Source organism: Pagrus major, chromosome 9 (genome assembly GCF_040436345.1).
Source record: "Pagrus major chromosome 9, Pma_NU_1.0".
NCBI classification, from domain to species: Eukaryota; Metazoa; Chordata; class Actinopteri; order Spariformes; family Sparidae; genus Pagrus; species Pagrus major.
In genome coordinates, this window is record NC_133223.1 from 33,712,618 (window position 1) to 33,725,961 (window position 13,344).

The 13,344-nt window shown below is 40.2% G+C and overlaps 1 protein-coding gene across 1 annotated transcript; it reads left to right on the forward strand.

The window, feature by feature from the left end:
- Positions 1-72: 72 nt before the first annotated feature.
- On the forward strand, positions 73-12,464 carry arhgap15 (Rho GTPase activating protein 15). Its single transcript, XM_073473814.1, has 13 exons — positions 73-153; positions 4,203-4,377; positions 4,449-4,523; positions 4,971-5,108; positions 5,229-5,318; positions 6,976-7,074; positions 7,271-7,406; positions 8,317-8,451; positions 8,824-8,922; positions 9,570-9,647; positions 10,077-10,211; positions 10,725-10,830; positions 11,232-12,464. Exons 1-13 carry the CDS (start codon positions 140-142, stop codon positions 11,413-11,415), a joined length of 1,464 nt encoding a protein of 487 aa, XP_073329915.1. The 5' UTR covers positions 73-139; the 3' UTR covers positions 11,416-12,464.
- Positions 12,465-13,344: the final 880 nt, after the last annotated feature.

Consider the following 13,344-nt stretch of genomic DNA (forward strand, 5'->3'; position numbering starts at 1 on the left):
TTCAGGAAATGGGGAGGTTGCGGCAGTTTTAGAGTGAGAGACGGCTGGTTTGAAGCAACCACGTGATGAATCATACTTCCTCTAACAGCCAGTCCTCGGCTCTCTGCATCTCTTCTTTTGTGATCAGTGACACACAGAGATGGCGGGTACGAGGTAAGATCACATTAAATGGTCTGTCAGGTTTTGTCAGGATTTATAACTCAAAGGTTCGGTGTTGTTGTCTTGGTGGTTGGTTTGTGTTGGCGTCCGTCTGCAGGTTTCTTCATCATTAGCGGCTGTGACACTTGCTTGGTTTAATTTATTCATCTGTAGGCCCGAACTCACCGACGTGTGATGGACAGGGTGAACTTACATGAGCTGACTGTTTTCACTTGTGTATTCTTTAAACAGACAGATGTCGTGAGTCAGAGTTGAGCCTTCATCCTCTGAGGGTGGAAACAACTTCACAGTTTACTCTCACATATCGTGAGGTGATAATAAGACCTCATGCATGACTGAAGCTTCAGCTTCCGTATGAAGGGTTTCAGTTTGTTTCCTGTTGCTGAATGTGTTATTTAAGGAGAGTTTTAGATACGTGCTGACAGCAGCTGCACTCTTCTATTATCCTCCGATAAATCGTGATATTGATGATAAAATGTATCTGCAAGAACTTTGTTTTATAGAACACTCTTCTTCTTCATTGGCATCATTATTTATTTCTCCCTCTGTGGACCAGCTGACAAATAATGATTCGGACGAGGCAGTGGTGTCGTGAAGGGACAGTCGACATAAAAATGAAAATACAGCCATGATCTCCTCACTCCCACGCTGATGAGAATTAAAGGGGGTAATAGTCCTCACAGTCTGTCCCCTGATTCAACTTGTTTACTCCAGTAAAAGTAAAAGACACCACAAAGATAGTTGATTGTTGAGTCTCATTCCCAGGACGTCAAATAGCCACATGTTGGGTTGGTAAAGCGTCCCGAGCAGCAACAAAGAGAGAAAATAAGAAAATCTCTGCAGATACGAGACACTAACACGCCTTTTCTCCCCATTCCAGCCTCCCTCTCTGTCTGTTTACGTCTTCTTACGTCTTTGTTTCATCTCGCTGCGTCTGCCGTGCGTGATGTGCTCTGATAGGTCGACATCAGTCTCGTGATGTTGGGAAGGCGGCGTGCGATGACGCCAAATAACAATAATCCATAATTCACCTCAAATGCATCAAACTAAAGTAACGAGGCTGTTTTGAAGCTGTGAGGAGGAGAAAGTTCAGATGTTTGTGTTCAGATGTAGAGAGGGAAAGTCTCAGAGATACTCAGGTACAGTACAGATACCTGAAACATCTACTGAGGTACAGTAACAAATATTTGTACTTTGTTACTTCCCACCTCTGGTGGAAAGTCTGGTGAGGTTAGCTGGAAAAAAACATGAAATGGCCCCAGACAGCTCTCCAGAAGCCACGATATCCTAAATTTATTTGCATAGACTTTATTTACACTCGCTGTATGGTCGAGCTTGTGACTTCAGAAGAAGATTTTTTCTTTAAAAAGGGTTTAATCTGGTCTCCTCAGATCAGTGTGTGATCTCTGTGATCACAGCAGACGAGCTGTATGGAGACATCTGATGTTTAAATCATCTCCAGCTGCTTCAGCTGTTCAGCAGAATGCTGCAACTCTGTTTTACTGTGAAGCTCCAGAAATGTTCTGTGGACTGCGAGACTTCACCTGACTTTATATCATCAGGAGGAGATGATGAGTGGGTTTACATTTTGGGTGAACTCTTCCTTTAAAGGTTATATAAGCAACCCTGCAACCGGAAGGTTGTTGGTTCAATCCTCTGGACTGTCAAGGACAAGTCTGGATGGAAAAAGTTAAAGCCAGTACCTGCGAGCATCATTTAACACTGTATGAATGAATGTTGAACCCCACAAACACACGAGAGTGACTCCAGCCTGTGCTATGAGGCAGCATTTGTGGTTATTGAGGTAACTTCGGGTTTAACTCAGGTAAGATAAGACTTCATTGTTTCTTGTTACAGCAGCTCAAGAGTCACAGACAGGTGAACACAGTGACTCAGTGAGAGGTAAAACATGAACACAAGATCAAATATAGCAATAGAAAAATAAAGTTAAAGTATTGGTAATAAAAAAGTATTGTTTTGTCAGAAGAAGGCCTCATGTGAAACTGGTGGACCTGTTTCCACTTTTTTTTTAGCTGAGCTTTTCCTTGTTGGTGGCTGTCAGAAGGACAAATGTTGTGTAACCACAGTGAAGCAATCAGAGCTGCAAACAGGAACCCAAACAAGAAGCAGTCCTCAGACTTCTCTGGATCCAACTTTAACTGAACGCAAATAGGGCCAATAAAGGAAGAAATATTTAATCACAAAAATTCACTTAAAATAAAAATATTCGCAGACAGCACAGGATCATCTCTGCAGGGTCCATAACATTAATCATTTAAGAGCCCACCAGCACAGCACCGGTCTTTGAAACAGTCATCCATTTAAACATCGGAAACTTGGAAACTACAGAAAAGTCTAAATTAATTAATTAATTAAAGAAAATTAAAAATGTTGTTTATTTTACCTATTTGATTTATTTCCATTTGGTTATTTTGCTTATTTTATTAATCTTTATCATTACTTCTGTTCTTCAGTTATTTGTTTCAAATTGTTTAACTATAAAAGCCTTTTATTTCGTTTGTCCTCTGCAATTTTGCTTTGTTTTGTCAGAGCACTTTGTAAACTGTTTTCAAAAAGTGCTATATAAATAAAGTTTATTATTATTATTATGCTCAAACTGGTCATTTAGTTGACATTAAATGAGGCTTAACGTTCACACAGTTTTTCTGACTGTCTCTTAATTAATCGCCATCATTGCCCCACTTTAGCCGAGCAACATGCTGACGCCTGCTTCAACAGGCTGAATTAACAGTAAAGCAACGTAAAACATGGAGAAACTTCAAGCTTCCAAGTCTGAAGTCGGTTCACAGACAGCAGCTTTCCATCTGTTTTCAGCTTGTACGGTTACTGACCCTCGTTGACGAAGTCTGGAGTAAAATCCACATCATCAAATCAAAATGATTTTCCAGTTGCTGTGAGGACAGCTCCATTACAAGAACTAGCCTAGAAAAGTCTCAATGATCTGAAAATCCCTTGTCACAAATTGAATAGAGTGGATCTCTGCAACTACAAGGTCTATATGAAAAGTGTTGGCACCAAAATAAAATAGAGGAAACACTTGTGAGATTTGTGCAGAGGTGTGAGCGTCAGTGTGGATCTCACTGGTCAGAGCAAAAGGAAGTCTGAACACAGTATAAACACAAACTATTTAATTTCTGTCTAACAAAGTTTTTACAGTGAAAATCCTCTTGAATGATTCAGTTACAGCCGAAACCTTTAGAAACCAAAGCACAACATCTGTGGATGTGCACTCTGCTTTGCTCTGTGTTTGAATATGTCTTGTTTGGGTAAAATGTTTCTGATGTGCTTTTAGCTGAGCCTCTTCCTGTTACGTGGGTACGCTGCATGGCTATGTTGCTGCATGGCTATGTTGCTGCATGACTGTGTTGCTACATGATTAGCATGCCCTTTTATGGTGTGTTGTGTCATGACACCTGTTCAGGAGGGTTACCCTCACCCTCCACAGTGAAATGGATTTCACACACAAGAGGACCTGTAATAAGATAAATCCATTACAGACCAACATGTGTAAATAAGCCCCGACTATTTTTATATCTGTTTATTCATGTTTTTTATTCTTTTTCTAAAAACTGTGCTGATCATCCTTTTGCCTTTTTTATTCTGAACAACAATTTGATTTTCGGTATCTTCTTCAGGTCTATTTTATCTTCTTTTTAATACTTTTATCTTATATTCTGCACCGAGCAGCTCAGGGAGGGAGAAGACTTGCATCTTGCTCTGTGTGCTGGTTTGTTAAGCTGTGCTAAACTTTGTTCAGTTTCAAGTTTTCAAGTCAGAATTTTATGATTTGATCGGATCAGTACCCTCGTGGGTTTACAAGACACCAAAAATAGAGTTGCAGTGATCAAACAGTTCCTCATAAAATTACAAATTATTTTGCAGCTCGGTCTTAAACAAAAATGGTTCCCTTCCTGAAGCACGGCTTTTCATGTTGAGCTTTTCAGGACAAAAACAAGACTCAAATCACCAAACTTTTCCTTTAAATCCCAATGACTGAAGTGTTTGCAAACCCTAACACACAGAATCACGAACCTCCAGAGTGCCGCCAAGCAGCCGCCGCTGGTTCCGCCTCCACCGCGCAGCCAGGCGATGCAGGGCGGCGTGCAGCTGCGCATCAAGAGCTCACAGAGCCCCGGAGACCGCCTCAGTCAGTCCAAGTCCATGGTGCTGCAGGAGTCCGACCTTCCTCCCAAACCTGTGAGAAAACACACATCTGTCATCTCACAGTGGGCGCAGCTCAGGTTTTCATTCACTCATTCTGCTTTCAGATCTCTCGACATCGCAGGAATCAGTCTCAGCACAACGTGTTCGGCGCAGGAGGAGCTGACGGCTCTGAACCTCTGGTGAGACTCAACATTTCATCACAGTCAGCTCACCTGAACACATTATCATCATCTCAGAACCAACTCAGACATCTTTTCTGCCTGTTACCAATAAAAATCAACTTTTGACCAAAGGCTTTAATTAAGAAAATTAAACTGTGGAGTCACATTTTACATTTCTTTTCAGTCACTATCACCATCTGCACCGTCACAACATCTCAGTTTCAACTTTATCTTTTTTTTTTTTTTTTTTGATAATTTAACTTTAACATGTAGAATAAAATATTTAGAAAGTCCACAAAGATGAATTACAGCACAGAGAAATGTTTTCATTAAAATGTTGTGGAAACATCGAGAATATTTTTCTTTTTAAAAAGTGTTTTTTTTGCAAAATAAAAACAATTGAATTGTGTTTTATTTATTTCTAAAAATGTGTGTGTGTGTGTGTGTGTGTGTGTGTGTGTCCAGGTGAAAGGTGAACACCTGAACGTGGCTAAAATCTCAGACGGCGGTAAGAAGCAGAGGAAGAACTGGACTCAGATGTGGAGCGTGCTGACCTCAGACCAGCTGCTGCTCTATAAAGAGAGACAACAAGAAACGAGTCAGGTGTGAAAACTCTTCATCTCTTCAGACAACAAGAAGGAAGTCTGGTGAAAAATACGTTTGATCTCTACTTGGTAGTTAATGTTTGACCTCTGACCTCGTGTCCAACTTCTTTGTGTTCAGAAACCAGGAGGTAAGACGGACGTGGTTCGTCTGGGCGGAGCTGTAATCGAGTGGACGACGGAGAAGTCGAGCAGGAAAAACGTCTTCCAGGTAACAAACAAACAAACAAACAAACAAACAAACAAACAAACACAAACAAACGTGTTGATGTTTTTACACTGAAGCTGCTGCTGGTCTCCAGCACGGATCATTCCTGTTCTTATTCCAGCACCACAGGAAAGAAATGAGTCTGACTTTTCTTTGTTTTGATCTTTTCATGTCTTCTCGATCTAAAGTGACTCTGATTGAACCTCTTTCAGCCTTTAGACCGACATTTTAAATGCAAACTCAATTTAGAGATTGATTTATTTTATCATTATCAGTAAACTCAGCCATCATCTCCTCCTGATGATATAAAGTCAGGCTCAGCCATCATCTCCTCCTGATGATATAAAGTCAGGCTCAGCCATCATCTCCTCCTGATGATATAAAGTCAGGCTCAGCCATCATCTCCTGATGATATAAAGTCAGGCTCAGCCATCATCTCCTCCTGATGATATAAAGTCAGGCTCAGTCATCATCTCCTCCTGATGATATAAAGTCAGGCTCAGTCATCATCTCCTCCTGATGATATAAAGTCAGGCTCAGCCATCATCTCCTCCTGATGATATAAAGTCAGGCTCAGCCATCATCTCCTCCTGATGATATAAAGTCAGGCTCAGTCATCATCTCCTCCTGATGATATAAAGTCAGGCTCAGTCATCATCTCCTCCTGATGATATAAAGTCAGGCTCAGCCATCATCTCCTCCTGATGATATAAAGTCAGGCTCAGTCATCATCTCCTCCTGATGATATAAAGTCAGGCTCAGCCATCATCTCCTCCTGATGATATAAAGTCAGGCTCAGTCATCATCTCCTCCTGATGATATAAAGTCAGGCTCAGCCATCATCTCCTCCTGATGATATAAAGTCAGGCTCAGCCATCATCTCCTCCTGATGATATAAAGTCAGGCTCAGCCATCATCTCCTCCTGATGATATAAAGTCAGGCTCAGCCATCATCTCCTCCTGATGATATAAAGTCAGGCTCAGCCATCATCTCCTCCTGATGATATAAAGTCAGGCTCAGCCATCATCTCCTCCTGATGATATAAAGTCAGGCTCAGTCATCATCTCCTCCTGATGATATAAAGTCAGGCTCGGTCATCATCTCCTCCTGATGATATAAAGTCAGGCTCAGCCATCATCTCCTCCTGATGATATAAAGTCAGGCTCAGCCATCGTCTCCTCCTGATGATATAAAGTCAGGCTCAGTCATCATCTCCTCCTGATGATATAAAGTCAGGTGAAGTCTCGTAGTCCACAGAACATTTCTGGAGCTTCACAGTGAAACAGAGTTGCAGCGTTCTGCTGAACAGCTGAAGCAGCTGAAGCAGCTGGAGATGATTTAAAATGACGTCTCCTCAGATCAGTGTCTCTTCTCGTCAGCAGACTGTGATCACAGCAGACGAGCTGTTTGGAGACATCTGGTGGTTTTTTGGTTGTTTTTTAAGTTTTAAAACAATGACTGGATTTTACTTTGTGGGTGAACTGTTCCTTTACAGGCTTCAACACTCAACATTTCATCCTAATCTCAGTTTTTTCTCTTCATGTCTCAGATTTATTTTTCCCCTCTGATTATTTTTTTTGTACACTTTGATTGAATTTAACACATTTTTTCCATTAAAAACACTTTTTTTCCCTCACTCGTCATTTTCTTCCGCTCCAGGTCACAACGAACACAGGAAGTGAGTACCTCCTCCAGGCTGACAGTCACTCCACCGCCAGTAAATGGTACGACGCCATCAGAAAGACCATCGACTCTTCAGTAAGGACTTCAAAACTGGCTGTTACTTTGATTATCAACTGTGTCTTAGATTGATCTTTTAAAATGTCCAAAACTCAAAGATATTCTGTTCACTGTTTAAGTCTGAGACATCTGTGAATTACATTTCTTTCTGCCTGTCCACTGTTCTTCAGATTGTTACCGAAACAAAACACTTCCTGTCACTTTTTCTGCTCAGACTAAAGCAGACGGAGGTTTTCCTCTGCGGAGGTCCAACAGCACAGAGTACCTGCCCCGACACAGCTCCCTACCTGGACACGGCTCCGCCTCCCTGAGCCCCAAGCAACGCAACCCGGTCCACAGACGCTCCATCAGTGAGTAACTCTGGTACATTTAGGTTTCTTAACAACATTACCCAGTCTGTCAGCTGTGGGCTCGCACGTGACCCGGCTGTGTGAACGGTGCCATCGCAGACCTAAATACAGAACTCATCACCATGTGTCCTGCAGACAGCTGTGTTTAAAAAAGATTAACTAACTAACAGATCAATCTCTCTCTCTGACGGAGGCGGTCGTGCTCAAACCGTTCAACAAAAAGTGAAAGTCCTTCGGGCTGTCTGAAGCTCCTTCTGAAGAAAGATATTTTAATATTAGAGATGCGTCACATGACCTGTTGTATGACCTGAATGATGAGTGAAGTGATGTTAATGATTGTTTTAAGGATTGATTTGTTGAATCCATCTGTCATTGTTCACTAACATTTATTTATTACAAATGTTGAAGACTGCTCAGTGATATCTTCATATTTAATTCCCTCTCCTGGCATTAATCCAACCGCTGGAAACTCATCTCTGCTGCTCACATTTACATATTTGGAGGTTTCTTCCATGGAAACAAACCGACATCACACTGAGATGAAGCGTTGAAGCTCTCTGACAACAACATGTTGACAGCGAGGAGGATGTGGGCGATGAAATGATCCATAGGAGACAAAGATACGTTGAATATTATCGTCTTGGCCAGGAGAAAGAAAAAGAGCCACAGTGACGTCACCAGAGCCTTTCTGAAGAGTCGAGAGACTTTCAACTCGGCCATACAGATAAAACACGCTGCAACTTGTTCTTTTTTGAAAGTACAGAAACTTAGAAAGCAACGTACAGACGATGAGCTCCATCGTTGCACCGGACTTCTTCTGAATACAGCTCGTTGATCATCTGTCAGATGTTGAGTTCACAGACAGAAGCTCAGTAACTTCAGCTTTAATGTTGGTGTGTTTTTCCTGCAGACATGTTCGGCAGCTCCAAACTGAAACACAGCACCTCCGACAGCGCCGACAAGAACGGAGTGAAGAACAGACTGAAGAAGTTCATCATCAGACGTCCGTCCATGAAGACGCTGCAGGAGAAAGGACTCATCAAAGGTCTCTGCTTCTTCTTTACACTCTGAATCACCAACATACGACTTAAATTTGTTTTACGGTTGTTTGAATCCTTTTCTCCCACTCTTTCTAACTGTACTTTAAACTCTGTGGATCGTGATGTTGCAGCTCTCTGATGTTTCCCCTCAGTGAAATATTCACGTTTGTTGTTTAAGTATATCTATATTCTCTGGAAGCTAACAGGTCAGAGAGGTTTAAAGACAGATCAACAGGATCTGTGTGACGACGTGTTTGTGACTCTGACATTATTTTGAAGGAATTTAGAGACTTTTAAAAACATAAAATTGAAACTTGTGTGTATATTAATTCAGTAATGAATCTGTAACGTGAAGGATTTATGTCGTCACGCCTCAGATCGAGTCTTCGGCTGCCACTTGTCGACTCTGTGCGAGCGTGAAGGAACCACGGTGCCGAGGTTCGTTCAGATCTGTCTGGATGCTGTTGAGAAACGAGGTACGTTAACTCACACAAGAGTCGATGTGCGTTTTTTTCTTTCTGACGTGTTGTTTTTCACTGCACGAAGACACACTGTGCTCTTCATCAGAGCGCCTGTCTTTAAAATATTTCCATAACAACAATAATGACGTTTTGATTTGACAGTCAGACAAACACAGCGTCTTCTGGATGTTTGACAATTATTAGCTGAGATTATTCCCCCAATAAAATAAAATGAAACCATGACAAAAAACAAAAATATCAACATCTGCCACCTGGTGGACAAAGTCTGCGCTGCAGAGTGAATGTCAAAACTTGGGCAACAATACTGTATGCATCAATAAAATGTAACTAAGTACATTTACTCAAGTACTGTACCTGAGTTTCAGCTCAGTGACGCACGTTTTGTTAATTTCCATTTTTAAATGTGTTTTTTTCAAAACTTTAAATCAGAAGAAATTAACTATAAACATTCAAACTTCTGTATTAATTAGAGCCGTCACAATATCAGATTCATCAGATGGTTTACTCAACTACTGTTCCCATGAGTGAGTCCACATTAGTCACTTGGACACAAAAACATGGACACATAGAGTCCAGGTTGAAAAAGTGTTTGGCGTCAGTGGTGAGGTATTTTTTCATTAAATGTGTGTTTGTGTTTTAAGGTCTGGACGCCGACGGGATCTACAGAGTCAGTGGAAATCTGGCCACAATCCAGAAACTTCGCTTCATCGTCGATCAAGGTCGGTTCAACAGAAACTTTATGTTCTCTTCTGTCTCTCTTTGTTGCTGCTCGGGACGCTTTACCAACCCAACATGTGGCTATTTGACGTCCTGGGAATGAGACTTAACAATCAACTATCTTTGTGGTGCGTTCAGGAACAGCTGGGACAAATCCTACTGACTCTACCTTTAACTTTAATAGTCTTTGAATTATATTAATATGACGTGAGCTTCAGTCAGCTTTGACCACAAATGTCCTTCAGAGGGAGACTTTTTACTCTGATACTCTGAGTACATTTCAACGCCTGTACGCCTTTTTTTTTTTTTTTTTAATCCAATTTTTACGTGAAAATGGAGCCAAAGCAAAAGTAAACAACAGTGATCGGACGGAAGTGAAGTGACTCACATTATGACCTGATGCCCTGTCTGTTCTGGTCTGACCCCCCCAGAGGAGGACCTGGACCTGGACCACAGTCAGTGGGAGGACATCCACGTCGTCACCGGAGCCCTCAAAATGTTTTTCCGCGAGCTGCCGGAGCCGCTGTTCCCCTTCAGGTCCTTCCAGCCGTTTGTGGAGGCCATCAGTGAGTCAAACCTGAGAAAATACAAAATGTTTCCACATTTATTAGACATCACTTCATATTTGGGAACACAGCTCAATAAAAAAGTGATAACTTCATTTTTATTGCTCTTTTCAAAACAAGAGTTGCAAAGAGCTTCACTGAGAAAGACGTCAAAAAAGAAAATGTGAAAAAATACACATTAACACTTTATTGTATGAAAGATATTACTACATGGGTTCGTGTACGGAGGAAGTGCCAAGATCAAAAATAAATACATTGATTTGCTAATAAATGTAGGCCACCATCTCTGTTATTTCAATTCTTTTGTTCCTGTACTTGACCTCATATTATGTAAAACTATACACTATAAACTACACTATGTATAACTCGTTCCCTTTGCATTTTACTCCTATTCATTTCCACAAACTTATTTATTCCCTTACTTACATTTCTTTATGCACTTCTGGACTCACAGAGGTGAACTATAATAGGTTGCACATATTAATCTCCTGCTTCTGTCGTTTCTCTGAACAGGGATCAAAGAAGCCAGTCACAAAGTTCAGACTGTGAAGAAACTGATCCAGGATCTGCCCAAACCAAACCACGACACCATGAAGCTGCTCTTCAGCCACCTGCACAGGTACGTCTACAAACATATGGACAGACAGAGTTCAAAGTTACAGTCAGTGAAAGAAAGAAGAGGAGAGTAATTACTGAGAAAAAGTTTAAACTGCAATAACAGATACAGAAGTGGTCTCAGTTACATAGGTGTTAATGTCACATTGTCACTTTGTTGTTTTATGTATATATGATATCTATTATTCATCATGTTAAATTAAAGTTGTTTTTTAACTAACGTTGACCTTTTGTTTGACATCTCATTGGACTCAGTAGGAGCTTCTATGTCCTGCCTGAAGCCTACAACAACAAAAGTCCTGATAATACACAACGTTCCTGGTTGTTGTCGGAGGGCAGTTGCGGTGGGTCTTATAAACACGTTCCCATGTTTCCACTCAGTTTTGTTGTCCTGCCTCTTTTTAGAGTTCTGGCCTTCTCCAGGAAGAACCTGATGTCCACTCAGGGCATCGGTATCGTGTTCGGCCCAACGCTGATGTGGCCCGAGCTGGACGGAGGAAACATGGCGGTCAACATGGTCTACCAGAACCAGATCGTCGAGTTCATCCTCGTCGAGAGCCGACAAATCTTCAACCTGGACAGGAAGTGAAGTGCCCCGGCTCTGAGTCGGACCTGATCATGTGACGGACTCATATTTACACATCAAAGCTAAAAATAACCAAGTTCCTTCAGAAATGTTATCGTTTAAACAGGAAGCAGAAGCAGTGTCTTGTTTTGTAGAAAAATAAATAAATGTAAAAAATAAATAAATGTTTTCTGATCAGAACAAAGTTTTAAGATTATTTCCATTTTTTAATTAATTAACACAAACTGATCAATCGTCAGTGAAGGAGTTTAAATATCGCTGACTCTTTTACCTCCCAGACATCCAAGCAACAGTTAATGTTTCCTCATGTGGCGTTAACATTCCTCCAACGGTGCTCATACACCATTTGAAAGTTAACCCAACCAACCCAACAGCAGGTACAGTCGACAAACAACCAACGGTGCAAACAAATAATCGCTTATTAAGGTTGGCAGCTCACCAACGAAGCGACTTTGAGTCTTTGACTGACCGTGTAGCCAATAAAATTTCAAAAACAGTAATATATAGTTTATATTGGTTTTCTAAGGCCTAAATTTGAAAATGTTGCAAGTTTACATAGTTTTATACATTTTGCTCATTTTATAAGCTGTTTTTCCACCTCAGCACTTGTTTTTGACTATTTTATATGAACAAAGTTAGTTTAAATATGGAAATAAAGAAATACAATGTGTTTATGGTTTTGTTTGCAGGGGTATTTTGGGGTCACAAAAGAGACTTTTATTGCCGGACAATTGGATATTTCCTCAGAAAAACATGTGTGAAGTGTTCATTTTCAGTGATATAGTTATAGAGGTGTTTCAGGATAACTACATTTCCAGGAATGTGTAACTAAATAAATGTTTTATAATGTGGCATAAGGATCCCACACTCGTGTCAACAGTTAATGTTTTGTAACTAGTGAGGAGTTTGTGTTCGAGTCAACAGACAAGAAATCTGTAAGACAAAAGATTGTCAATACAAATGTCCTATCTACTGACAATGTGTGATAAACCATTTATTGATAGTTTGTAGATGTTTTAAATGCTTAATAAAGGTAAGATGTGTGATGCCATAAATACAGCAGATAACTCGATGTATTCTTCGGCCTCATGTCAGTCAGGAGCATCATTAACTTCCTGTTTCTCATTCATATATTTGTGCTGAAGCTTTGAAGTGCGTCAATAGTGAAAATAACAATACTGCACGATACACAACAACTACACCACAGTTTAATAATACTTAAAGCCCACAGACAGACAAACACTGTGGTTCAACAAAGACCCTGTGCTTCTCAGACACGTGATGTTCACGATGCTTTCAGATGAATCCAGTTACAACTTACAATGAGACACAGCAGCAGCTCGACACCGATTTACACTGTGTGTAGAAATATTACAGATAGAAACACTCTGAGCTCATGAATACTGTCCAAAAAAAGTAAGAACAAATCCAGAAATTGAATCAATACAAACACCCGTGAAATACATATCAAATATTAAAAAAACACAATCAATGTCTGCGTTATAAAACATTCAGTCCAGGAAAATGAAAACATCATGAAACGTTAGAAATAATACAAGTTCTTCATATCCTGATACGACTTAGAAATTATTCAGTAACTTTTACATAATAATGTATCAGGAATGTTTTTTGGACAACCGACCACTTCTGTTTAATTTGTTCTATTTATATATTTTTATCATAATTAGGACTAATAAAGTCAAAATAAGACATCAGACTTATTGTATGACTGTTAGGGCCACTGTGACGGGAAAGTCAAAATGTTATGAGAAGAAAAGACGTCATATAATTATTATATTATTATCATGATAATATTTATATATTCATACATTTCTAAGGAGGTTTTGTTTTCAGTCATAATTTGACAGGAAAGTTTGAGAATACTTTGAGGATTAATTGTATTTTTCAATGAATAAATGAAAACATTTGTAT